Source organism: Mustela erminea, chromosome 5 (assembly GCF_009829155.1).
Source record: "Mustela erminea isolate mMusErm1 chromosome 5, mMusErm1.Pri, whole genome shotgun sequence".
NCBI classification, from domain to species: domain Eukaryota; kingdom Metazoa; phylum Chordata; class Mammalia; order Carnivora; family Mustelidae; genus Mustela; species Mustela erminea.
This window is the reverse complement of record NC_045618.1, coordinates 4,338,147-4,361,458: the sequence shown is the minus strand read 5'-3', so window position 1 is coordinate 4,361,458 and position 23,312 is coordinate 4,338,147. Positions and strand designations below refer to the sequence as shown.

Here is a 23,312-nt window from a genome sequence, read left to right as displayed (position 1 = left end):
CCCTCAGGGCAGTGGTAAGCAGGCTGGCTCATTTGCAGCTCCATCGTGGCCCGGCAGAACACCTTCCCTGGGACCCAGCTGTCCGTGCATCTCTTGCAGCCACCGCACGCCAGGCCTGCTGATGGTGGGACCCGCCCAGCACTGCCCTGGATCCCAGCTGGGCTGGTTAAGAAACAGATGACCTACCTAGTTGGTGCTCTTAGGCCAAGTGCCGGCTCCTCATCCCCGCTTATGAGGGTCCTTGTGATCTGGCCCCTGTTGGTACTCCTCATCTCATCTCTAGCCCCTTTCCAGCACATCCTCTCCCTGTCCCAGCTCCAACCCCACTGAACTGCTCCCAGGCCCCTGAAGGGGTCCCCTTCTCTCCTGCCTGGGCCTCTTCTACAGGCTTATCCACAAACTCGAGCACTCCCCTCTCTCACCTGGCTCAGTCTACTCATCCCTCAGGACCCAACTCCTACTCATCCCTCAGGACCCAGCTCTAGGAAGCCCTCTGAATCCCTGTCTGGACTGGGAATCTGTTCCAGGCTTTCCATAGCACCCTGATTTCCTATCTTGGTCCTTTGCCATATCTGTTGTATGAGATTGTTTGTCGCGTCCTTAGGCTGGACCGTAAGCCCTTGGACACAGGAATGATGTCCATTTCATTTATCATGGTGTCCTCGGGGCCTGGTGTCTGATGAGGGAGGACGGGAAGGGGAGGGAAGGGGAAAGGAGGGGAAGGGTAGGGAGGAGCATCTCTTTGAGTTGCCCACAAGCCTTGAGACTTCCTTGCCTTTGAAGCTCCTTAGTGAGGAAGGCTGGCGCCCCGCCGAGATGGCAGTTTGCTTGGGTGGCTAAGGGAGGTGCCTGCAGGGAAGCCATCCACGGATGCCTCCTCTTCTGGACTCAGGACAGGCTGGGGTGCAGATGCCCAGGAGAGTTCCACAGAGGGACCCTCTGGGGCTGCCTCCCGCACCCCTGCCCTGACCTGGGAGTCTGGGGGAGGTGCTGCCTCCCACCTCACCGAAGGCTTCAGTGGTTCCTGCTCTTGTTCCCCTTGAGAAAATGATTCCCTTCCTGGAAGGCAATTTGAAGGCCAAGGGTTCTTAAAGGAACGGTGGCCGTCTGCCCGCTGTCCTGCTCGGCCCCTCCCCCTCCCGGTTGTCTAGCCACTTCTCGCCAGCTTACATGTGAATCGCACAAAATCCGTTCAGACACAGACATGATAACGAACATCGGGTCCACAAAGAGAAAGGACATTCAATCCTAGAAAAAGTTGCATAAGCCTCACCCCAGGAGAAACCTGGCCCCAGGTGGTGTTGCTGGCAACAGCCGTGCGCGGGACTTGCTGCTACAGGGACTTCTCCGGGGCCACCTTGGGAAGGGAACCCACTCCCAGGGCTGTTGCATCACACCCCTGGTGACTTTGTTCCCAACAAAACATCCCTGTTCCTAGAAATACAGCCTTCAGGTGCACCTGTGCAGCCTGGTTACCGTCTGGGTCTGTGGATGAGACTTGGGGCTGGGTTGACCGACCAGGGTGGAGGGCACGACCCAGGTTACGGGCAGATGTAGACTTACTGAACCTGGGAGTCAGGATCCCCCCCGACCCATGCGTTCTGGGCCACGCATGGGTGATTCGGAAGCTGCTAGCAGAGAGGTGGCGTAGAACAAGGAGTCTCTGAGGCCCACGCCAGTTAGCAGAGCCGGGCGGGCTTCCCCAGACTAATTCTTGAAGGGAGGGCTTTGTTGTCTCTCATCTTGGCCATGTCCTGTCTGTGCCTCAGTTTCCTCTTGTGCAGCTTGGGGAAATCATGACGCCTGCTTCACGGATGTGGTGAGGTAGGGCGCAAACACTCCGTCCCAGACCAACATTGATTTTGGGGTGGCTAAGCTGGCGTTCTGGCCAGGTTCTCTCTCGAGGTTGCAGTTAAGCTGTGGGTCTGGGCTGTACCCCTTTCAAGGCCCTTTCAAGGCTGATGGGGGCTGGCAGGTCTAGGTCCAATACAGCTCGTTCACGAGGCTTTGGCAAGAGGCCCCAGTGCTCTCCACACGGGTCTCTCTCTAGAGCTCTCTGAGTACTTTCCCCACATGGCAGCTGGCTCCGTCCAGAGTGAGTGTTCGAGAGGCAGGACAAGGTGGAAGCCACCAGGACTTGCATGACCGAGCCTTGAAGTCCCCTGCTGTCACTCCTGCAGTATCTTAGCAGTTCCCCGGGGCCAACCCTGTTTCACACTGGAGGGACTACCGAGCTGGAGGGAGCGTTGGGGCCATGTTGGAAGCTGGTACCACAAGGACCTCACTGGGCTGCTAAACCCATCCTCAACGCCCCTGTAGCCTGGCTTCCTGTTATGTGAGCTAAGAAGTCCTATCAATAGTATACTACTCGTAGCCCCAAGTGTCCTGATATCCCTTCCCCAAAGTTCTTTTTTGGCTTGCGGGAGCCAGAGTTGGACTCTGTGACTTGCAACCAAAGCCCTTGTCTGATAACAGAGAGGAAGCTTAGATCATCAGGGAAGAGGGAAAGGTGGGCTCCTGGACTGGAGGCACCGCACAGATCAGACTTGGCCTTCCAGAGTCCGAGAACAAGAGTTGTGCCAGGAGAGAGAGCCGAGTGTTTATATGCCGAAATAGTCACAGTGGGTTAAAAATACAAAGGGAAATGCTTTGCTGTAACAGTACGACTTTGGTTCTGGCTCCTTCTCCAGCGAGCTCTGTGCCTGAGCCTCTGTGGAAGGACAGAATCCTTCTGCTCACCTTTCTCCGCGATGCCCTGCTGCTGAAGTTAGGCTTTGGGTTAACACCAACAGGGATGCCGGGCCTCTGGCCCTCGGATGGCCAGTGACCAGGAGACTCTCTGAAGTCGCCCCTGTGGGACAGGAGAACATTGAATTTACCCAAGTCTGGTCTCCTACCGAAGGTCGGTCAGGAATGAGGATTCCCTGCCCTCTTTGTTGCCTTCATGTGGGCAGTGGCAGGCTTTCACACTTCAGAAGGAAGAGGAGGCTTTTGGAATTCACCCCTTCTGGTCTCCTGGGTCAGCTGCAGCTGCCAGCATGGTAGTCAGCGGTGCGGGGGAGGGGGCCACAGAACCGGCGTGGACATCATTGCCAAGCATGCTGATTCCGTGCTGCGGAGAGAGGCCTGCCTCCGTCGGACTCTGTATTCTGCCCGTATTCTGCAGGTAGAGAAGGGAGGCTGCAGGGTGGGTGATTAGGCTCATCTTTGCCCAATCCCCAACTCCCCTTCAACTCAGAGAAACGGGAGGCAAGTGGGACGTGGAATCACTTCTTAGAAACCAGCACTGTTTGGCGCTCCAGATCTCTGTCTGTACGTATGAAGGACTTGGCAAAGGGTGGAGTGAGAAAGAACGCACAGACTGGGGGGTCCTCACGGCCGTAGGCTCGCAGGGTGACCTTGGCTAAGTCCCCTGCTCCCAAGTCATGGTTTCCTTCTTTGAAAAGAGATGATACTGAATCCCAACGTGTTAGGTCTACAAAGCACAGGGAGATTCATCAGGGGGCCCAGCGTGTAAGGTAGAAGGCGTTTCCCAGAAGGCCCATCTAAAAATAGCATAAACTACAGAAATTTATTACGCCACCTAACAAGCAGTTCAGCTGCTGGGCGGGCCCAGAGTGGGCTAACTCAGCAGCCCGTGATCACGTAAACCCAGGACAGCAAGGACACGGGCTCTCTCCATCTTTCCACCCGCCGTCCTCAGGTGCTGGCAGCTTCCCTGCCTGCGGGCCAGGGGGCCGAAGCTACTCCACGCACCCGGCCACTCCAGAGGCGGAAGGAGGTTAGCCACCTCTCTGCGGGTCCTTTTCCAGGCCAGGGGAGCTTTCCCAGGAGCCCTAGCCCCCGACCCCTGGCCACCCCAGTAGCTGATTGACCCGGTTGTGGCAAGCGTCCAGATGAAACCAAACCCCGGGTCGGAAGGGAGTTCCCCAGATCGGCTGAAACCCGCCGTGCACCCCTGCAGCCGGGAAGGGGGGGTGTAGCCTGTGAAGGGGAGAGGAGGGCAGTGCCTAGGAAACCAGCCACGGCCGCCACAGCTCGCCTTCTCCTGTAGGTGGACCTGCGGGTGAGAGAGGTTTCCATGGGTCAAGCCACACAGAAAGTGGTGGCAGTCAGGGGGCGAACGCGGTTCTGACTCTCAGACTCGCTACTTCGTGACACCTGTTGCTTCGGACCTGGATGATCTCCAGTCTGGAGCCAAAACTCTGGCTGCCTGGGCAGGCTTGTCCCTCTACCACACCTTACGTCCCTGGCGGGTCTGCGACGGAATTCTCGAGAGCTTACCTGCGCCCTTGAGGTTTGCCTGCCTGCACCCCAGCAGAACCCCAAGGAGGGGCTGCTGTGGCTCTGAGTGTTCGAGGCAGACAGAAGCCAAGGTCAGATCCCACCGCTGCCTTCTCTGCTCTCCGTTGACCCCCACGGACCACCCTGGGCGGCAGCTGGCTGGTCCTAACAGCCCCTCCCGTCGGTGACTGTGTCAGTCAGTGGCCAGCCAGGCAGGTGGAAACCACAGGACATCGTTCAGGCAGAGTAGTTTTAAAGGAGGGGATTGGTCCCAAAGGTGTTGGAAGGTCTGGAGGAACAAGAGCATGACAAAAGTGTTTCCTGGGGACCGGGACCTGCCCTGGGAGCCCACACACCTCACTGCTGAGCTGCTGGAGCTGCTGTCCCGGTCCCCACCCCCGGCCCTGCCATCAACAACCCAGCTGTGGCCATTCAGAGCGGCTTTGTCCTTCCTTCTGCCTTCTGATTGCCCCAGCACCTCCACTGGCCAAACCCAGCTAGAACCGAGCTGCTCACAGTTGGGAGTGGGGCAGAGGGAGCGGACCAACATCCCAATGTCATATGTGGATCCACAGCATAGATTTCAGAGTCAGGGAGGTCTGGGTTTATGTCCCTTTTCTGTGACAGTAGCCAAGTCCCCTTCCCTGTGTGGGCTTGAGTTCACTCACTGGTAAAAGAGGACTGATAACACATATATCCCAGAGCACTGGTGTGAAGACTTAAAAGGAAATTATTATAAAAGAGTTTGAGCCCAGTGGTCAGAAGCCTAGAAGGGACTCGGTTCCTGAACATACCCTGCTTCTTCCTCTCCCTTCAGGGACTTTGCATTCTGCACTTTCTCTTACCTCTGCCTGGAATGTTCCTTCCTCTACTTTTTATCTCATTATTTCTGACTCATCCTCCTAGTCCAGATAGGACACTTTGTTGCAGGACACCAAAAACCAGACCCAAAGAAACTGAAGCAGAAAGCAGAAGTCTTTGGCTATCAAACCTGAGAAGTCCCAGCATAGTCCTAACTTCAGGTATGGCTTGATCAAGGGCTCAACCAATAACACTAATACTCATTAACTCTGGCATGGCTCATGTGCCAGTCCCTCAATCAATGTCTGTGGTCAGGGAAGTGGCACCTGCTAAATGTTCTACCCAAATAATCTCAGCTGATACTAGGCTGGGGGTGACCAGTTTCCCAGAGGAAATTTCAGTATAGTTACAAGAAGGGAGAATGGGTTCCAGGCACAAGAAGCAGCTCTTCAGTCATGTTTCCGCTCAAGGAAAATGTCCTAGTGCTCACTCTCCTCTGTCCAAGATTAAGCCATCTCCTACCATGATATATACTCACAGCTCCTTGCACGTCACAGCACTTGTGAGCGAGTGATTACACTTTTGTGGAGCCGAATGATGCCTCCCACCTGCCCCAGATTGCTAGCTCTGTGCGGGGGGGGGGGGGGGGGGGCTCTTTTGTCGTCATCGTATCCTCGGTATCCAGCCCAGTGCCCACACATGCTGGCCGGGTGCTCCTTAGAGTCTCTGCACATGAAGGGATGAATCGAAAACCCTGGTTATCATGAGGCCCGGCCTGTTACCTTGACTTTTTCCAGCTGCACACAGCTCTTTGCGCCAGAATATTCCCCCTTCAAAGTCTTCTCTCCCCTGCAAGCTGGCTCTGGGACACACAGGACGCCATTCTCCGGAGAAGAGAATGAGAGTTTTCCCTTTGGGGGCGGGGGGTCAGACCCACAGCTCTGGAGGGTGATTCAGGCCAGCAGAAGCGGCTTGAAGCAGGAGAGGAGGCAGGGGACAAGGAGGGTTACTTTGGATTAAAAGCTTTAAGAAGAGTGATTCATGATCATTGCGGCTGACATTTAAAAAGCCCCAAATACTTTTGGTAACCAGTGTGCCGCCTTGCATTTAGTCTCGCGTTTATCCTGGGAAGGGAGCAGCCCCCAGTTGCTCTGGGGAATATTGTATTTCACTTTCAGCTTCTTAAGCATCAGGGATGTTTGGCTCCTCAGTTTCCCGTATGTAACTGGTTATTAGCAGACTTTATTTTCGTGGATGCTCTTGTCCAGGAAGGACACGTTGGCCTTTGGTGTCCCACAGGGCAGAGTTTGAAACCTGGTTGTCCCATGGGCTCTCTGTGCGACCTGGGACAAGTTACTTAACGTCTCTGAGCCTCCGTTTCTTTTCCACGACAGGAGGATGATCATGGCAACCTCGCAGGGCTTTGGGGACATTGAGATGGGAATGTTTCCATGGAGCGTGACGTGAGCTCAGGTTTAGCCTGAGCTGGGGCCGAATGGTGGAGGGGGGGGAAGGAGCATGTGTGCTGTGTGAGGAAGGAGAAGGGGGGAAGCCCCAGGGCCCTGGTGTCTCTCTCCCTCCTGCCCAGAGTGGGCACGAGTCTGAACACCCAAAAGACACACTGTGGACTGAAGGTGGAGGGGTTCCTTGCCCAGATATAAACTCTGGTTGATGCAGACGGGGGCTGCAGGGCCTACAAGCCAATGTGGTTTGCCTGGGACTGGGGGTTTCCCTGGGTGCAAGACCTTCAGTGTTAACACTGGGAGGAGCTTAGGTGAGCTGAGACCTGGTTGGTCACCCTGGAAGTGTGCCTTTCCCTGCTCGCCCAGAGCCCTTCAGCACCCTGAGGACTCCAGGGCCTCAGCTTTCTAGCACCAGAGGTCAGTGCCAGGACCCCAGAGTCAGGGATAATGATGGGGTGACCTCACCTTCAGGCCTCCCAGAGGTCCTCAGGATGGAGCTTTGGAGGAGGCCTAAGGCCTGTATCGGTAGAGTGGGAAAAGCCAGCAAAATGTGGCTTCTGACTACCGTGGTGATCCAGGTGAGGGCAGGGGAAATTTGGTTCCATCCCTGGGCCAACCCAGTACCTGTCACCTAGTGTGGTTTTTGTCATTGTGCTGTCTGAATGGTCACTGATAGTCTAGAGCTCTGCTGCTTTGTTCCGAACCTGGCCACTTTAGAGAAATCATTTATCTTAGTATCTTTTGAATTAATTTCTAACTATCTTGGCCAGAAGCTCTAATACCTGCTATTAATGATCAGTGTTAGCTCTGGGCCTGGTGTCTGTACTCTAATTTCTAAGTCATGTCTCACTGCCTTTCCCAGAGCATCTAGACAGCATTGGCTAACAGCAGCCATGCTCGCCGCCCTTTGCTCCCCGATTCTATTAGCTACGCTCATGGCAAGACTTCTTGGTCTCAGGACACTAAGAAGCAGACCCACTAAGACCCCGCCCCAGGAAGTGCTTTAGGGCTTCACTATTAAGTATCCTGAAAGCTCTTGGCTGGAAATAAATACACTTTATTAAAGTAGCATCTTTCCATTTTAAAAAGAGTCTTTATAAAGGATGGGCTTTGGGTTTTATGAAGGACCTCCATCAGCCCTGCTTCTAAAACACGTCGGTGTCTTCATGTTTAGAATGGGGGCAGGGGTAGGGGAGCAGGAGGGACAGCAGTAACCACTTTGTGGGGCTGTTATGGGGAATAAGTGAGCTCATGAGGTGCATAGCAGAGAACCTCACACGGTCAGGCTGGCAGGTGTCACAGCCATCACAGGTCCCTTCTCAGGGATGTCCTGACACTAGGCCAGGAGAGCCTGCAGTTCTGCTCCTCCCCTGCTACTCCCCTCAGGGAGGGGTGACCAACAGTGATCTCAGCCCCAGAAGCCAAATGCTCTTTTAAGTAGATTTTGGCCGAGAGCCTCAGGCTGGCGGTTGGGAGGCTGGATAAGTTGGGGTGAGCAGCTCCTACCCGCTCCCCCAGGGAAAGACCCAGAGCTGGAGGACCTTGGGACTGCTCTGCTGAGTGACCTCAGCCATCACCTCACCCTCCACTTGCCCACTTCCTGAGGAGATGGTCTCTGAGGTCTGTCCCACCCACAGAGGTGGCAGAGGGAGGCCCAGGCCTGAGCCAGGAGGTGGCGGGGAAGGCGGTGCCCACTGGGCTCAGAGCCGTGGCGGGCGAGGTCTGACACTCCAACCTAATGACATGGGCTACAGGAGCAGAGTCTGTGAATGTCCCCTGGGGCACCACATTCTTCCACAGACTCCCCCATGCTTCCCTCCCCTACACACACCTGAAAAGTGCACTTAAAAAAAAAAGATTGATTTATTTGAGAGAGAGAGAGAGAGAGAGCGAGCAGAGAGCAAGCACAAGCAGGGGAAGGGCAAAGGGAGAGAGAGAGAGAAACAGACTCCCTGCTGAGTAGGGAGCCTGACGTAGGGCTCCATCTCAAGACCCTGAGATCACAACCTGACTGAAACCAAGAGTTGGATGCTTAACTTACTGAGCAACTAGGCAGCCCCAAAGTACACTTTTTAGAAGTGTGCTTTTGGGTGGCCATGGGACCCAGTGCAAAGTGAAAATGTGGGGATCTTTGCTCAACAGTTATTACGATGGTGACAGCTGAGCATTAAACCAAGAGTGCTGGGGGGGGGCCTTTCTAAGCATGGCCCTGTGATGCACAGCTCTGGAAGTAGGGATGGACCCCTGGGACACTCCGTATTAGGAACTTGGGGCAAGAACTTTCATGGTGCTGTGGACACCAACAGGGTAGTTATGGGGCGGTGAAAATGGAAGCCAGGGTTCCTGAGCCATGGCTCCAGCATCATGGCAAACGTTGTCTGGAAGGTCAAGGTATCAGGATTGAGAGCAGGTCCTGGTGACATCTGGGTCTGTGGTATCTGTGTCTCTGACGCTGAGCTTCTCTTGCCCTTCCTGTCTTTAGAAGAAATTAACCAATAAGTACCTACTTTTGTTAAGCTAGGCGGAGTTGGGTCTCTGATATTTACAATCAAATTTGGCAGTGTTAAAATTCTGGACTTTATCCGGTCGGTGGGAAAGGATCTGACCCCCTTGCCTAGTGGGAATGGATGGACGGAGCCGAGGGACAGGGCACGAGGGGCATGTGGGTACTGGGGACAGAGCCCTTTTTTGGAAACCAAGAAGCCTGAGATTCCAGGTCATTTTGAGGAAGGGAGTCAACATTGGGTTGTTAATCCCAGACTCTGGGTGAACTACAAGTACGAAGGTCTGAAGCTAAATAGGAGAGAAATGCAGGTGCACACCTGATTTCTGGATGTAGAGAACGGTGTCCTAGAGGCTTAGCCTTCCGCTATTCTGGCCTCTAGGGGGCGCTCCTTCCTCCTAACAGTTCTGGCCCAAGAGAAACTCTCTTATCTGACAAAAGCTGCAACAATCAAACATACTTTACCGAAGGTGTGGGAGTACGAAGAGAGAGAAAGATAAAGAGGCCAGTGAGTCTGGAGAAGATGTCCAGGAGAGGCCTTACATCTGGGGCTGGCTGGGTGCCCCCCTTATCCAGCGGCACAGGGGGTATCCAGGGAGTTCCTCTTCTCAGTCCTTCATCCCTGGCTGGGCTCTTCCTATGTTTTTCTTTTCTTTCTTAAATATTTTATTTATTTGAGAGAGAGAGCACAAGAATAAGCATGAGCAGGGAGAGCGGGAGAGCGGGAGAGGGAGAGGGAGAAGCAGACTCCCCGCTGAGTATGGAGCCCCACGCGGAGCTGGATCCCAGGACCCTGAGAACCATGAGCCGAAGGCAGATGCATAATCGACTGAGCCACCCAGGCGCCTCTCTTTCTATCTTTTCATCCCTTCTGGAGCTGGCATAGTGTGGGATATAGCTTTTGACCAAGCAATTCAACTTCATGGAGTCCATCCTACAGAAAAAAGTATATTCAAGGATATTCAGTGCAGCTCTGTTTGTGACACTATAACAGCTCTGCGTGTATGTGTGTGTGCGTGTGTGTGTATGTATGTGTAATATATTACATTTAACGTAGAGACAGGTCGGGAAGCACGTGGTCCAAACTGTTAGCAATAGGGGAGCAATGGGGGCGCGGGAAGAAAACTTCCCTTTGGCTCTGAACACTTTATATACTCCTGCTTCATTTGATTTTTCTCAAAACTATTCTCCCACCATGTATTCATGTGTAAATTATAGAATGTGTAATTTTAAAATGACATTTAAAAAAAGTCACATGATGCAAAGTGTTGAAAGAGAAATTATCGTGATGAAGTCTGATGCACAGATTGGTAGGGGTGTCAATCCTCATGGTGATTTCCTGTCCTCCCGAGGTTTCCAGCAGGCTGCGGTAGGCCTGGGAGCAGGCGGGGAGCTATGGAAGGCACCTGGGCTGGGCTCAGTAGTCGTTCTGGCCCTTTGACTTCAGTTAGTGTCTTTCATCCCGGCGAGACAGATATCACGAATACTGCATTCACAAGGGAGGAAAGCAGCTCTGAAAGGCCAGTGCTGGGATTCAGACCCCAGGGCGCAGGAGCTTTCCCATTTGCTTTCAATGGGAAAGGCAAGGGGAAGAGTAGGGAACTGGGTGTCCATGGCACATTCTTTGAAGTGCTCACCCCTGGGTGCAAAAGGCAGTAAAACCAGGAGGGAGAACTGACTTAGGAAGGATCAGCTTTAGTGGAAGAGGTGACGTGACCGAGTAGATTCTGGTGTTAGATACACAAAGCTGTGTAGGAACCCACGTCGTCCTGTCTCTAATGGACAGTCTGCGGGGGAGGTGGGCTGTGAGCACCACGAGGTCTCCTGGGAATGACTGTGGTAGAGGGAGAGGCTGGGGCCAGGCATCTATCCTTTGGTTTGTCTTCTTTCCCAGACCCACTGACCTTATGTTGATCCTAGAAATAAGAACTGAAGCAGACATTTAGCTACAACGCTGAGCCTTGTGGGGGTCAGCCGCTCCGCCTGGGGTTGGGGGGGGCACGCTGGGTGGAGTGTATTGGGCATGGTGGGGAGTCCGTCTCCTCCAGCAGGATGCAGATTGTAAATGAGCTCCTTGGATACCTCCCAGTGCGGGATTCTTTGTAGGGGCCTGGGAGGTCTGGGTGAACCGGTGGGTGGCACATTCCAGTGAAGTCTGCGTGACTTCTGTCAATGTGCCCCTTTTCTGTCCACTGTCACCGAGGCCTGAGGGGATGGGTTTCATAGGGTGAATAGTTCAGGGACCTCGGGGTGCAGGTTATGGCTGGGGGATGGGGGGACAGGGTGGAATTGACGTTAGGGGCTTGAAGCTGAGCGGGGCAGGTTGTGACTTCCTGGAGCATCTCAGGCTGAGTTCCTCGGTGGAAAAAAGTGAGTGGGGTTTGCTCTCTGTATCCCCAGAAGAAGGCAGATGACTCCTTTCCTGTCTGCTCCTGCATCTTTTTTAGCTTTCGAGTCTCTAAGTCTAGGGTTCCCAAACTGCAGAGCTGGAAGTCAGTGAAAGCTGCTCCCCAGCAGGTCTCTCGGAACAGAGAGAGTAAATGACCAGCTTGCTAAGGCACAGGCAGCCAGGGGAGGCAGCAGGGCAGGGGCAGGGCAAAGCAACCCCACCCCCCTAATTAGCTCAGGGCTCAAGGATTTCCAAGGAAAGGTCAGGACGCAAAGGTGCTGCCTGCGAAGGGAGGGACCAGTGAGAGTTGGAACAGCCTGGAACTGGAGAGGGCAAGGTCAATGCCCAGAGTCATCAAGGCCTGACTTCTTGGCCGGGCGGGGAGGACAGAGGACATGCGATAGACTTTCATGCACTGTGGTGGTTCAAAGCGTTTTCTTCATGAATAAGTCTTTATTTGGAAGGGTCCAGATTCTGCCCTGAAAATTGCCTTTTAAAATCTGCAGAACAAAGGCAGTAAACCCTCCACAATTTAGGTGGAATAACGGGTGATTATAAGAATCTTTTCCTGTTCTTTCAAGACATCATCATTGAGCCGGTGGTACTTTTATAAGGTAGGGAGGCGTAAATGAAATTACTGCTTAACGTGCTTAAACTTGATAATGGAGTCACGTGCCAGTGGTTTGGGCCAGCTCGGCTAGTAAAGAGGGCGAACAGCACCCAGGCGCTCTCGGGTTACCCTGCCTTTCCGCTCCCCGCTGTCAGGAAACCGCCCGGTGGGCACCTCGGGCCCGGAAGATTGCGGCTGGAGCGGCGCCGAGACTGCTTCCCGGCGCTCTGGCCGCACAGGCTAGCCGGCCCCTGAGCCGGTGCCGCAGTCCCAGCGCCAGGGCGGGGACTCCAGTCCGAAGTTCGCCTCCGGGCCTTCACAGTAGCCCGCCCGAGGCGCGAGCCGCGGCATCTCAGGGTCGCTGAAGGGCCGTGTTAGTAAAGGTGTGGACGGCCAGAGAGGAAAGGAGGGGTCGGCCTCGCCGGGGTCTCCCCGTCCCGGCAGTTGCAAGAAGGGCGGGAGTGCGGGCAGGCCCGAGGTGGGCCGCTTGCGGGGTATGCGGTGGACACGCGGGGACGCCGTCCTCCATCTGACTGGGGCTGGAGCCTCAGGCACAGAGAGGCTGCGTGACTCGCCCAAGGTCGCACAGCGAGCTGCCGCTGTGTGTGTGCGGGGGTGCGGTTCTGACCGCGCCGAGCAGCCTCCCGGGCCCCACTTCGCAGGCGGACGCCGCGCTGTAGCCGCGGGCAAGGAGCCTCTGGGGCCCCGGGCTCCAGGTGAGCGGAGGGCAGCGCCCCCGCCTGCCTCGGGCAGGGCTCTTCCGCGCTGCCGCCGCGTCGCCTGCGCAGCCTGGCGTTGGCGTTCCAGTCGTTGCGCGCGAGGGAGCGCACGGGGCACTGCGGCCCGGTTGGTAACGCCCGGAGCCCACTCGCCCGGGACCCGGAGCGCGGGTGCGCTCCTTGCCCTGCGGCCAGTACCCCAAACGGAGGTCCGCCGGCCTCGTTCATGAATGAGAGGCTCAGCGAGAGTAACCCAAGTCACGCAGCTGCTGAACTACGGACTCGGGATTCGAACCCCGCGGTCCGGATTTTGGCGGCCTCCGGCCCGAGGCGGCTGTGTGTCCCTGGGCGAGTCCGTTCCCTCCTCCCCGCCGCCGGGCTGCGCGCCCCCTCCCGTCGTGGCCGCGCATGCCCAGTCTCCGGCGGCGCCGGGAGCTGGCGGCGGGCGCCCCAGCTGCTTTGCATTGACGCCAGCACCCGCTGGAGGTCACCGCTGGGGGCTGGGCGCGGCGTGCTGCCGGCAAGACCCGGCCCGGAGCTCGGAGCCGGAGCCGCGCCGCCCGCAGCTCCCCGGAGAGCGCAGCCGCCTCTGCGCTTCTCGACGGCGCGGCCCCAGACCCGGCCTGAGCCAGCGGCTTCGTCCCCACCGGGCTGGCTGTGGACTCGCCGCCCCCACGGGCGCCCTTCGACCCCCCACCCCTCAACGGCAGGAGCGTCTAGGCCGGCCTTCCCCGCTGCCGGCGCTCGGGCCAGGGGCGTTTCTTCGCGCCGGCGGCGGCCCAGCAGGCGGAGCGGCGCGGGCTGCGGGCCCGGGGAGGCGGCGGCGGGCGCGGCGGGGAGCGCACCTCCCCCGGGGGTCGCGCCGCCCCGCGGCCAGGGCGGCGTCGCTCGCGCGGCGCGGACTTGCCCGCGCCCGGGTGGGGAGAGCGCAAATCTCCTCCCCCGAAATTCCCCGGAAGCGCGGCGCGGCCAGGCGAGCGCGGCGATGTGAGGGAGGCGGCCGGCGGCTCCCGCCTCAGGAAGGGCATGTTCGGAGGGGCGGCCGCGGCGCGCCGCCCGCCCCAGCGCCCCCTCCCCAGCGCCGCCGCCGCCGCCGCCGCGCCCGCACCGCGATAAAAGGGGCGGCCGCACTTCCTGACGCGAGACCCGCGCTCGCCGCTGCCGCCGCCCGCCCGCCCAGGCGGCGATGACACGGCGCCCGCGGCGGCCCCGAGGCGCCGGGCGGGCCGTTTGCTGACCGGATCGCGGCTGCCCGCCAGCGTGTCCGCGCGCCGCCGCCAGCATGGGCTGCGCCCCGAGCATCCACATTTCCGAGGGCCGGGCGGTGTACCACGGCGGCAAGGAGGCCGAGGACGCGCCGGGAGCCGCCGCGCCGCTGCCGCCGCCCGCCGGCCCGAAGACCACCGCCTCGCCCGCGGCCCGCGGCGCCGGCCTCGCGGAGCCCGAGCCTCGCGACGGCAGCGGCAGGAAGGTAAAGGGGCGCCGGGCGGGCGGCCGGGGCTCGGGGGCTTGCGGTCCGCGGCGAAACTCGGGCCGGGCCGGGCCGGGCGGGGCTCCCTCGCGGGCGGCGCTGCCCTCTCGCCCGGCTTCGGGTGGCTCTGACGGGGCGCCGGCCCCCGCCTGCGGGGACAGCGGCCCGAGGGAAGCCCGAGCCGCGCGTCCTCCGACCCTCGTCGGTGGGGCTGCGAGCGGGACGCCCTGCGAGCCGCGGCGTCGGTTCCCGGGACCCAGCCGACGGGGCCCGCGGCGCACTTGCCTGGGGGCGCTCGAGTCATTTCCCTCCCCAAGAGCGGGGAACCCCCAGGGTCCTGTGGCGCGCCCCCGAAACGGTAGATCCGCGTGAACTTTGTTCTTTGGGTTCTCGTGATGGAAAGGGAAGGGCGGCCAGCCCGGGGAAGCCGCGGCGCTGCGTCCTACCACCCTGTTTTGTTCTCCCTCCGTCGGCTTTGCACGCGCATGCGGTCGCAGTTCCCCAGTTTCTCTGGGACTATTAAAACGTAATCCGAAGCCCCATCAGCTCTGCTCCATTGCACATGGATTTGAGGTTCACGGTTATTGCCATACGTGTTGTATTTAAAGCATATGTAATGAGAAAAGACCATCAGAACCGCGATTTTTGACGCATTCAGCAGAACAGAGTTAATTTTTTATTAAGTAGTTTGACCGGGAGGTTTTGTGGCTGCTTTTCACAGTTGGATGTCTTCTCCAGCGCGCATCGCCTTGGCGTACGTTTTTGTGAAAGTTTCCGCGCTTAAGCTTCGTTAAGATTTCCTAAAGGGAAGATAATGGTGGGGGGCAGTAAAAGGGAAAAGGTGTTCATTCAGGCACACAGCAACAGCTTTCCAGTTCTCTGATTTGAAATTGTAGAGCTGGATTTCATGTGTTTATGTTTTATTAAACTAGAAAAAAAAATTCTGGTGTGCATGGCCTCGGATTGTTGATCATCCCTCTCGTTGGTGCTGCTTTTTAAAAAAGTCATTTGTAAAATTGTTTGGATTTTCTGGCTTACCGGGGTTTGCTAGACCTCCCAAGTTTGATACCGTTGGTTCACTTTCTGTGTTAAATTTCTAGCAGTCATCCATGACGCCTTTTCTTTAGGAAAGTGAGAAAGACGGTAACCTAGATGAAGTGACTTCCCCACCCGTCAATACCCCGGTGAAAATCTAACTTTGTTGTGATGATCAGAAATTGGATTCCTTCTACGGATTCTTGAAGAAACCTGTGATGGTTTTAGACTGTGAATCCCAGCTGTTCTAATGTCAGGGTAGTGCTTAGACATTAAGCCTACCTAATTGGCTTTAAAAAAGCATCACACGGTGAAGTTGAATATGGAAATGTTAACAGCTTTCAGGTTTTTGACCCATGTCTAATATTGGTTCTCTCTCATTAACTAATAATGAACTTTTAGGTCACCAAATTAGCCGTTTTAGAAAGAGGCCCTGTGTCTTGCCTTTTTGTGGTGGTGTCCGTGTCCTAAAATTCACCCCCCTGTCTTATAAGCACCTCTGGTGGAGCAGCTAGTTCCTCTGCGATCCATGGTGATTGTAGAGCCCCTGAGTTTTTAAGAGTCTTACATATTCTGTCCCATTGGCAGCCCATTGTCTTGAGTTGGGGCACAGAAAAAGACATTATTTACAGTTTTTAATGCATTGGCACACATATAGTAGCTGCTAAATGTTTGCTGAATTTGGCTCTTTGTTAACCGAAGGATGAAACTATAAAGTCACTGGAATTGACCCCATAAAACCTCCAATATAGGCTTTAAGGTAATATTAGTATTTCCAGAGGAGAAGTCAAATAACAACACCACAACCACAGAAATGCTTATTAATTACAGACTGTACATGTTGATACTGGATCTCCGTTACAGATACTTGTATGTGGGCATCTCCAGTAATAGGGCATAGGTAAATATCAGCATTTTTAAAGCTATTCTTTCTTTAAGGGAAGGAGTCATTTCTTTTCATTTTTAATTTTTTTTAAAGATTTTATTATTTGAGAGAGAAAAGAGGGAAGGGTGATGGGTAGAGGGAGAAGCAGACCCCCTGCCAAGCAGGGAGCCCCATGTGGGACTCTAAAGCAGGTGCTCAACCATCTGAGCCACCCAGGCACCCTTTTCTTCTTCTTTTTAAAAATATTTTAAGTAATCTGCACACCCATTGTGGGGGCTCCAGCTTAAAATCTCCAGATCAAGAGCTGCACGCTCCATCACCTGAGCCAGCCAGGCACCCTAAGGGAATGAATTTTTAAAATTATCAAATACATTTCAGAAATCTAAAAATACATGGTTAGAGAAGATAAACGTCCAGCGATTTAGCAAAATCAAATTATTACAGAATTAATTTGAATTCTGATATGCCAAGAATTGATCAAGTATTGAATACTAATATACCAAGATCCAATTTTAGTTTATTAAAAATTATTTCTTCTTGGGGTGCCTGGGTGGCTCAGTCAGTTAAGCATCTGCCTTCAGCTTAGGTCATGATCCTAGAGTCCTGGGATGTAGCCCCACATGGGGCTTCCTGCTCAGCAGGGAGCCTGCTTCTCCCTCTTCTCCTGCCCCTCTCAAATAAAATGTTTAAAAAAATTTTAAAAATTTCTTCTTAAAAATACAATAAATCAGCATATCACTCAATGGATTTCAAAAAATTCATTGGGGAAGTTTTTGTATTTTGATAGTACATACAGAAAACACTAGTTCATCAAAATGCTTGGGAAATTGATAATTGCATTTTCAGATTAATTAGTGTTTTCCCCTACACTGCAGTGTATCCCATGTGTGTTCCTTGAAGCAACTTGTTGACTGTTATTAAGTATTGAATGAAAAAAAGGAGCCATGTCAAAATAAGTTTGGGAAATACTGGCTCAGACTAAGTTTGGCAGATTTCTTTTATGCAGGATTTGTCAAAAAACTTAATTTCCTAAAATACACTGTGACTCTCCAAATGGTGTTTAGAGAGTGCAGCATTTCCCAGACTTGTTCGATTATGGAGCCTTTTTATAGAGTTGTATCTTAGGTCGCATGTTAGGACATGATTCCTAACATGAGATACCAGTATTCAAAGTACAAGAAATATACTTAACAGTAGAACACAATAAACATAATTTGCTTCTTAATGATTCCAAAGGTATTTCAGGATCTTTTAATACATTAGGCTGGGTCATTGTATATGAACTCGCTCGAGTGTTACTCAAAGTGTTCTGTTTATTCATTTCAGGAGTTATAGTCGGTGTGCTTATAGATAATGAATGCTGTGTTCAGTTCGAACACTTAGAGTTTTGTTTTTAATCAGCTTGAGCTTTAACTGTAACATTTCAATATTTTCTTGTCAGTCTGGATTTACTGGGTCTTCTCTTTCCTTAACTTGGACTTGAGTTGCCCTTGAAAGATTTGAGTGTGGAGGCAGGAGTGTCAGAGGAGAGCCTATGGGCCCCCCCTCCTTTGTGCACACACCTGGTACATTGCTGTGACCCCCCCCCCCGCATTTGTCATTAAATAGCTCTGTGAGGCTGTACTCAAGTCTCTCTCTTTCACTGCTGCATATCCCCCCCCCCCAACATAGCGGGCCTTCTACAGACATCTGTCGAATTAGAGAATTGTGTGAGCCAGGCTGGAAAAGTGGAAAATCCACCCAGCCCATAGAAAGGAAGTAGAAACCAGTTTTAACTGGACCGGAGGCTGGAGGGTTAGATCTGGTTTTGTGGAAATCTCTGGTTATTGCCCTTTCAGAGCATTTATACTAGAGAATAATAGAGTTCTAGCCTGTTGAGCAGAGTAGATTTCCCTCCAAAGACTGAAGGATTAATTAGTGCAGCTGGACGAGCAGTGCATTACAGGTGACAGGTGGTAGCGGGCCACACTCTGACCTCTCACCGAGGGCTCTCGGCCTGAGCGCTCAGAATCAACTCCTGCCCACCCCATCCTGTCGCTGGCCTTTGCTTCTGCCATTCTCTTCTCCCAATTTTCTCTTATTTTTTTACCTCCTTCCTTTTCTTCCCTTCCTCCTCAAAACTGGTGGAATTAACCAGCTTGATGTCCCCCAAAGTTTAGTGGTTTCTTGGTGTTTCTTAGCTATGAAATAAAATTTCTTGCTTGCTTTTTTTTTTTAAAGATTTTATTTTATTTATTTGACAGAGAGAGATCACAAGTAGGCAGAGAGGCAGAGAGAGAGAGGAGGAAGCAGGCTCCCTGCTGAGCAGAGAGCCCGATGCGGGACTCGATCCCAGGACCCTGAGATCATGACCTGAGCTGAAGGCAGCGGCTTAACCCACTGAGCCACCCAGGCGCCCCTCTTGCTTGCTTTTAATGTACAGAGTGGGCCAATCAGATTTTTATATTTCCGTTAACTAAAGCAAATTTCTCTCTGACTTGTCTGACCCCCCCCCCCCAACTAGGGGTCATTGACTCTGCATAGATTATGGAATTATTGAAAGTTTCCTTCTGAAAGTGTAGTTTACAAAATGAGACCTTTCTGTTCCCGAAATATGTGACTATAATTTACCTCTGTAGATATTGCTTTTTCATTTTCTTGAATTCGTCTTATATATAAAAAAATACTTTGCATTTATATTCTGTATCATTTTAGTGCTTAATATCAATTACCATCTTAACATGAAGTGTGGTTCTTCAGAGAGATGTTTTGAGTATCACAGCTCTATCAGCACAGACCTGCGCTGGGCTAGCCCAGACCCTCCTTGCTGAAGTGATGGTTGGAATGAGGCCTGTGGTCCCTTCTGACACAAATGTTTCCTGTGAAATGGTTTATGACACTGGTTTTTTTTTTTTCCCTTTCTACAGCTTGCCCATTTAGGATGGGCTCTTTAATAGGGGAAGTTTCATGATGTGGTCTACAGGGTGAGGCAGATGTCTCGGAATAACCTAAAATGCCTTAAAAGCACAGAACTTTTTTTTTTTTTAAGGTTTTATTTATTTATTTGACAGACAGAGATCACAAGCAAGCAGAGAGGCAGGCAGAGAGAGAGGAGAAGCAAGCTCTCCGCCCAGCAGAGAGCCTGATACGGGACTCGATCCCAGGAGCTGGGAGGCAGAAGCTTTAACCCACTGAGCCACCCAGGTGCCCCAGCACAGAACTTTTTAAAAATTAAAATTAAAAATCAAAGAAGAGAGGGCAAAGTTGCTTAGAGCATGAGTAATCCCTTGGTCTTGTCCAAGGTCAGTGGCTTCAGCCTGGTTTCTCAACACAGAGAGGTTCCTGGAGTGCAGACTATCCGTATTCATCATAGCCACCATTTCTGGGATGCTTTTGATGTTGCGGGCACCGTGCCGGAATGTCTTACAGATGTTATCTCATCAAGTCCTTACAACTCTGTGAGATGACTGGTGTCATTTCCATTTTGCAGATAAGGCACCACGGGTTAGAAGCTCACCCACGCTCACACCGCTAAGCCGTATTCAAACCCGTTGCTCCTGGACTGTTCTCTTTTAACTCCCTGTCTCCACTACATTTCCCATCCTCTGGCCAGCCTCTGGGTTGCAGCTGCAGCAGGTGCACCTGGCTTTTGAGCAGGCATCCTGAATCCACATTGTCAGGACTTTGTTAAGTCATGGCTGGCTGGGGGAGTTGGTTCCAGCCCTGCCGGAGCTTCCCGAGTTTGGAGAGTTGCATACATCTTTGGCCCTGCCTCCGTGAACCGAAGTCAGGCATCTGTGAGGCCCTCTCATTTGTTCTCTCTGCTCTCTGACACGAGTTGGCAGGCCCCCCTCAGGAGTCCTTTTCGCTCTCCCTTCCTCCTGCCCGGGCTTCAGGTAGCCTTCCTTGGCCAGAAGGCCCCTTGAGGCTAGTTCTTCCCATCAGCCTTTGCCCAGAGCACGACACCCCCTACCCCAGCTCTGCATGTGTGCCTCTTCAAGGCCCAGCCCGAGTCTTTCTTGAGCCCCTGGTTGTACTTGCTCTCTCTTTTTTCTGCCCTTAGGATCTTCCCCTGTAGCCCTTGCAGGCCTAGGAGATCTGACAGGAGCCTCCTGCGGGATTAGAGGCCTCTTGAGGACAAGGACTATGTCCTAGATTCCTTACAGTTCCCAAAGCCGTTAGCACACTCCGTGAATGCCTGCATAGAGACACCAGTCTCTAAGGTGGGGCGGGCTTTTATTCCTCTTCTGTGGGGCTCACTCACCTTGTTTAAATTTCACAATTGGGGTGTGCTGTATGTGCTTTCACAAAAGCCAAAATCCCTGGAGCCAGTGATTACTGTGTGGGGTGATTGCTAAAGCTTTTGCCTTCAATTCTGGCCGAGTTAGGGTTGAGCAATGTTCCTGGGTCCCCTCCTCCTGTTCTACTTTTGTTTGGCTTGGTAAGAAGAGTGGTGGCATACCGTGCAGAGAAGTGTTTTGGCAAGTCTCTTAGCCGCAGGCACCGTGTGCATCTCTCCATCCACACAGACCGGAAGAAGGTCACAGATTTCCCTAAACTCTGAACATGGCCTCAAAGAAGGTGAGGAGTGGGGCTTGCCCTTGCTTTTGTGCCCGGTGGGTTTGAAGTAGACCTTGGGTCTGCTGAACTCGTGCTTTTTTCCTGTCTGCTTGCATCCTTCTCTCATGCGCTGCTGGGGACAGGAGCCTGCTTGGCTCCTCGAGCTCTGCCGGGGGGACAGCCCAGAGCGCCTTGCCTGCAGCGGGTGGGGGGGGGTGTGTGGCTCCCGGGTGAGGGTGAGGTGTGTTTGCATCGCCACAGAGGAGCCGGGGAGAGACCTCCGTGTTTGGTCCAGCTCTGTCCAGCACCGGCTGTGTGGTGTTTGCCCAATTCCGATCCCGGTTTTCTCAAGCATAAAATGAGACTAGAATACCCGGGTTTTGGTGAGGATCACTTAAAATAATCTGTGTAGAAGCGTTTTACAAGCTCCAAGTCACCAGCACGGCTGAGGAATGAGGTTTTTCTTTCAGTCACCTCTCTTCAAAGGCAAACTTTGCTCCAATATATTCACTTATTTTTTAAAGTCAATCTCTTCCTCTTGAAAATGTTTTTGTCTTTTCTCTAATATTGTGAAAAATTTCAAGCAAACAGCAAAGTACCTGTCTCCCTCCCACCTAGATTCTGCGGGTAACATTTTCCCCTCTGTGCTTCATCACCTCTTGCCATCCCATTGTCGCTCATAATGTTCTGTTTTTGCATGAAGTTCAAAGTTCCTGGGATCAGTGGACTTAACTCCTGAACACTTCAGTCCGCCCATCACTTACCAGAATTCAGAATTTGTTTCCTTTTTGTTTGACAGACGTATATACCATCTGAATAGATACAGAATGTTACCATCCCCCAGCAGAAAGTTCTCCTTGTTCCTTCCCCATTCCTAACCCCACCTGCCAGCAACCACTGTTGTGATTTTTATCCATTTTAAATTATTTTTGCCTCTGTTAGGTTTCATATCAATAGGATCTCAAAATACGTATTCTTTAGTATAAGACTTTTTGTACTCAGCTCAATGTTTTCGTAATTCACGTATGTTGCACGTGCTATTTGCATGTTTTCTCTTGCTAAGTATTATTCTGTTATGACTAGATCCCAGTCCACTTCTTCATTCTCTTGTCGGTGTATAACAGCAGGGTCTTTTCTAATTTTTGGCAATTAAGAATAAAGCTGCTACGAATAGTCTACTATAAATTATTTTGTGGCCATATGTTTTAATTTCTCTTAGGGAAGTACCAAGCGGAGTTGTTGATCAGAGGATAGCGGTGCGTTTAGCTTTTTAAGAAGCTGTCTGACCTTTTCTGACACGGTTCTACAATTTCACACTCCTGCCAACAATGTATAATAACAGTCAGTAGACCCCACATCCTTGCCGCTGTTTGGTGTTATCAGTTTCCTAATTTTAGCCATCCTGGTGGACATGTGGTGGTTTTTCATTGTGGTTTCGACTTACATTTCCTCGATGGCTAATAACTTTGAGGACCTTTTATGTGCCTATTGATCGCTTATGTAACTTCCTTTTTGAAGTTTATAACATTTTTTTCGTAAAAGGAAATATAAATCCTTTCATGACCCCTGGGTAAGGAAGGGCTTATTAAACAAGTTACACAAACCATTTGTCATAAAGGAAAAGGCTGACAAATTCAACTACCTTAAAATAAAGCACTCCTCATCAAAAGAGGGTGAAAAGGAAGGAAAGCCATAGTCTGGAAGAAGAAATTTGTAACACATAATACCAATAAAGGATTAGTATCCAGAATATATATAGAACAGCTGCACATCAATTAAGAAAAAGACAGCGCAGTTGAAAAACAGCTAAAGACGCAGACTAGCCTGTTATTTAAGAGGAAACCAAATGGCTGATAAACACATGAAAAGATGTTTACCTCATTGGGGAAATGCAAATTAAAGCCACAATGAAATAACATTTTACACCCATGAATTGGCAAACATTTAAAAGCTTGACGTATTTTGAGGCAGTCCTCAATGCTGTATAGGTAGAAGTATTCATGCACTTGGGAAAACAATTGCCATTATCAGGTACAGATGAATGTGTGACCCTATGACCTAGAAGTTTCACTCTTAGAAACCTTTACATGTGTGAACTAGAAAGATATACAAGAATGTCCATAACAGCAGTGCTTCTAATAGCAACCTTTTTATTAAACTCAGATATCTATCAGCAATATAGTGGATACATAAGTTGTGGTATATTCAAATATATTGAAAAGGGATACTTTGCAGCTTTGAAAATGAATGGGTTATAGCTTCAGGTGTCAACATAGATCAATTTCAGTTGAGAGAAAGAGGTTATAGAAGAATTTACAAAGTAGAACTTTTTAAAGCATAATAGCTAAACAGTATATTATGTGGGAATAGATATACACATAGATACTAAAGCTACACAGAAAACCAAAGAAGTAATTGCTATGAAATTCATGTAGGCTAAGAAAGTTTAAGTACTAAAATGATTAACAGATGAATTTCCAGTGCCTTGTTTAGAGGATGTAGGAGGATTGTCCAGGCCCTGGCCTCCGGGCACAAGCAGTCGGCCCTCTCAGGAAAGGTGGGGCAGGCCTCTGAGCTGGAAGCGAGGCTAGTGCCTGAGGGGTGGAGAGGGC

At 52.3% G+C, this 23,312-nt stretch overlaps 1 protein-coding gene across 1 annotated transcript in view; it reads left to right on the top strand.

Annotated features, from left to right (window-relative positions):
* Nucleotides 1-13,878: 13,878 nt before the first annotated feature.
* Nucleotides 13,879-23,312, top strand: part of PDE8A (phosphodiesterase 8A) — a 146,981-nt gene continuing 137,547 nt past the window's right edge. Inside the window, exon 1 of the mRNA XM_032342012.1 lies at nucleotides 13,879-14,240. Within this exon, the coding sequence (XP_032197903.1) occupies nucleotides 14,052-14,240 (189 nt within the window). The 5' untranslated portion in view covers nucleotides 13,879-14,051. The remainder of the gene's footprint in view (nucleotides 14,241-23,312) is intronic.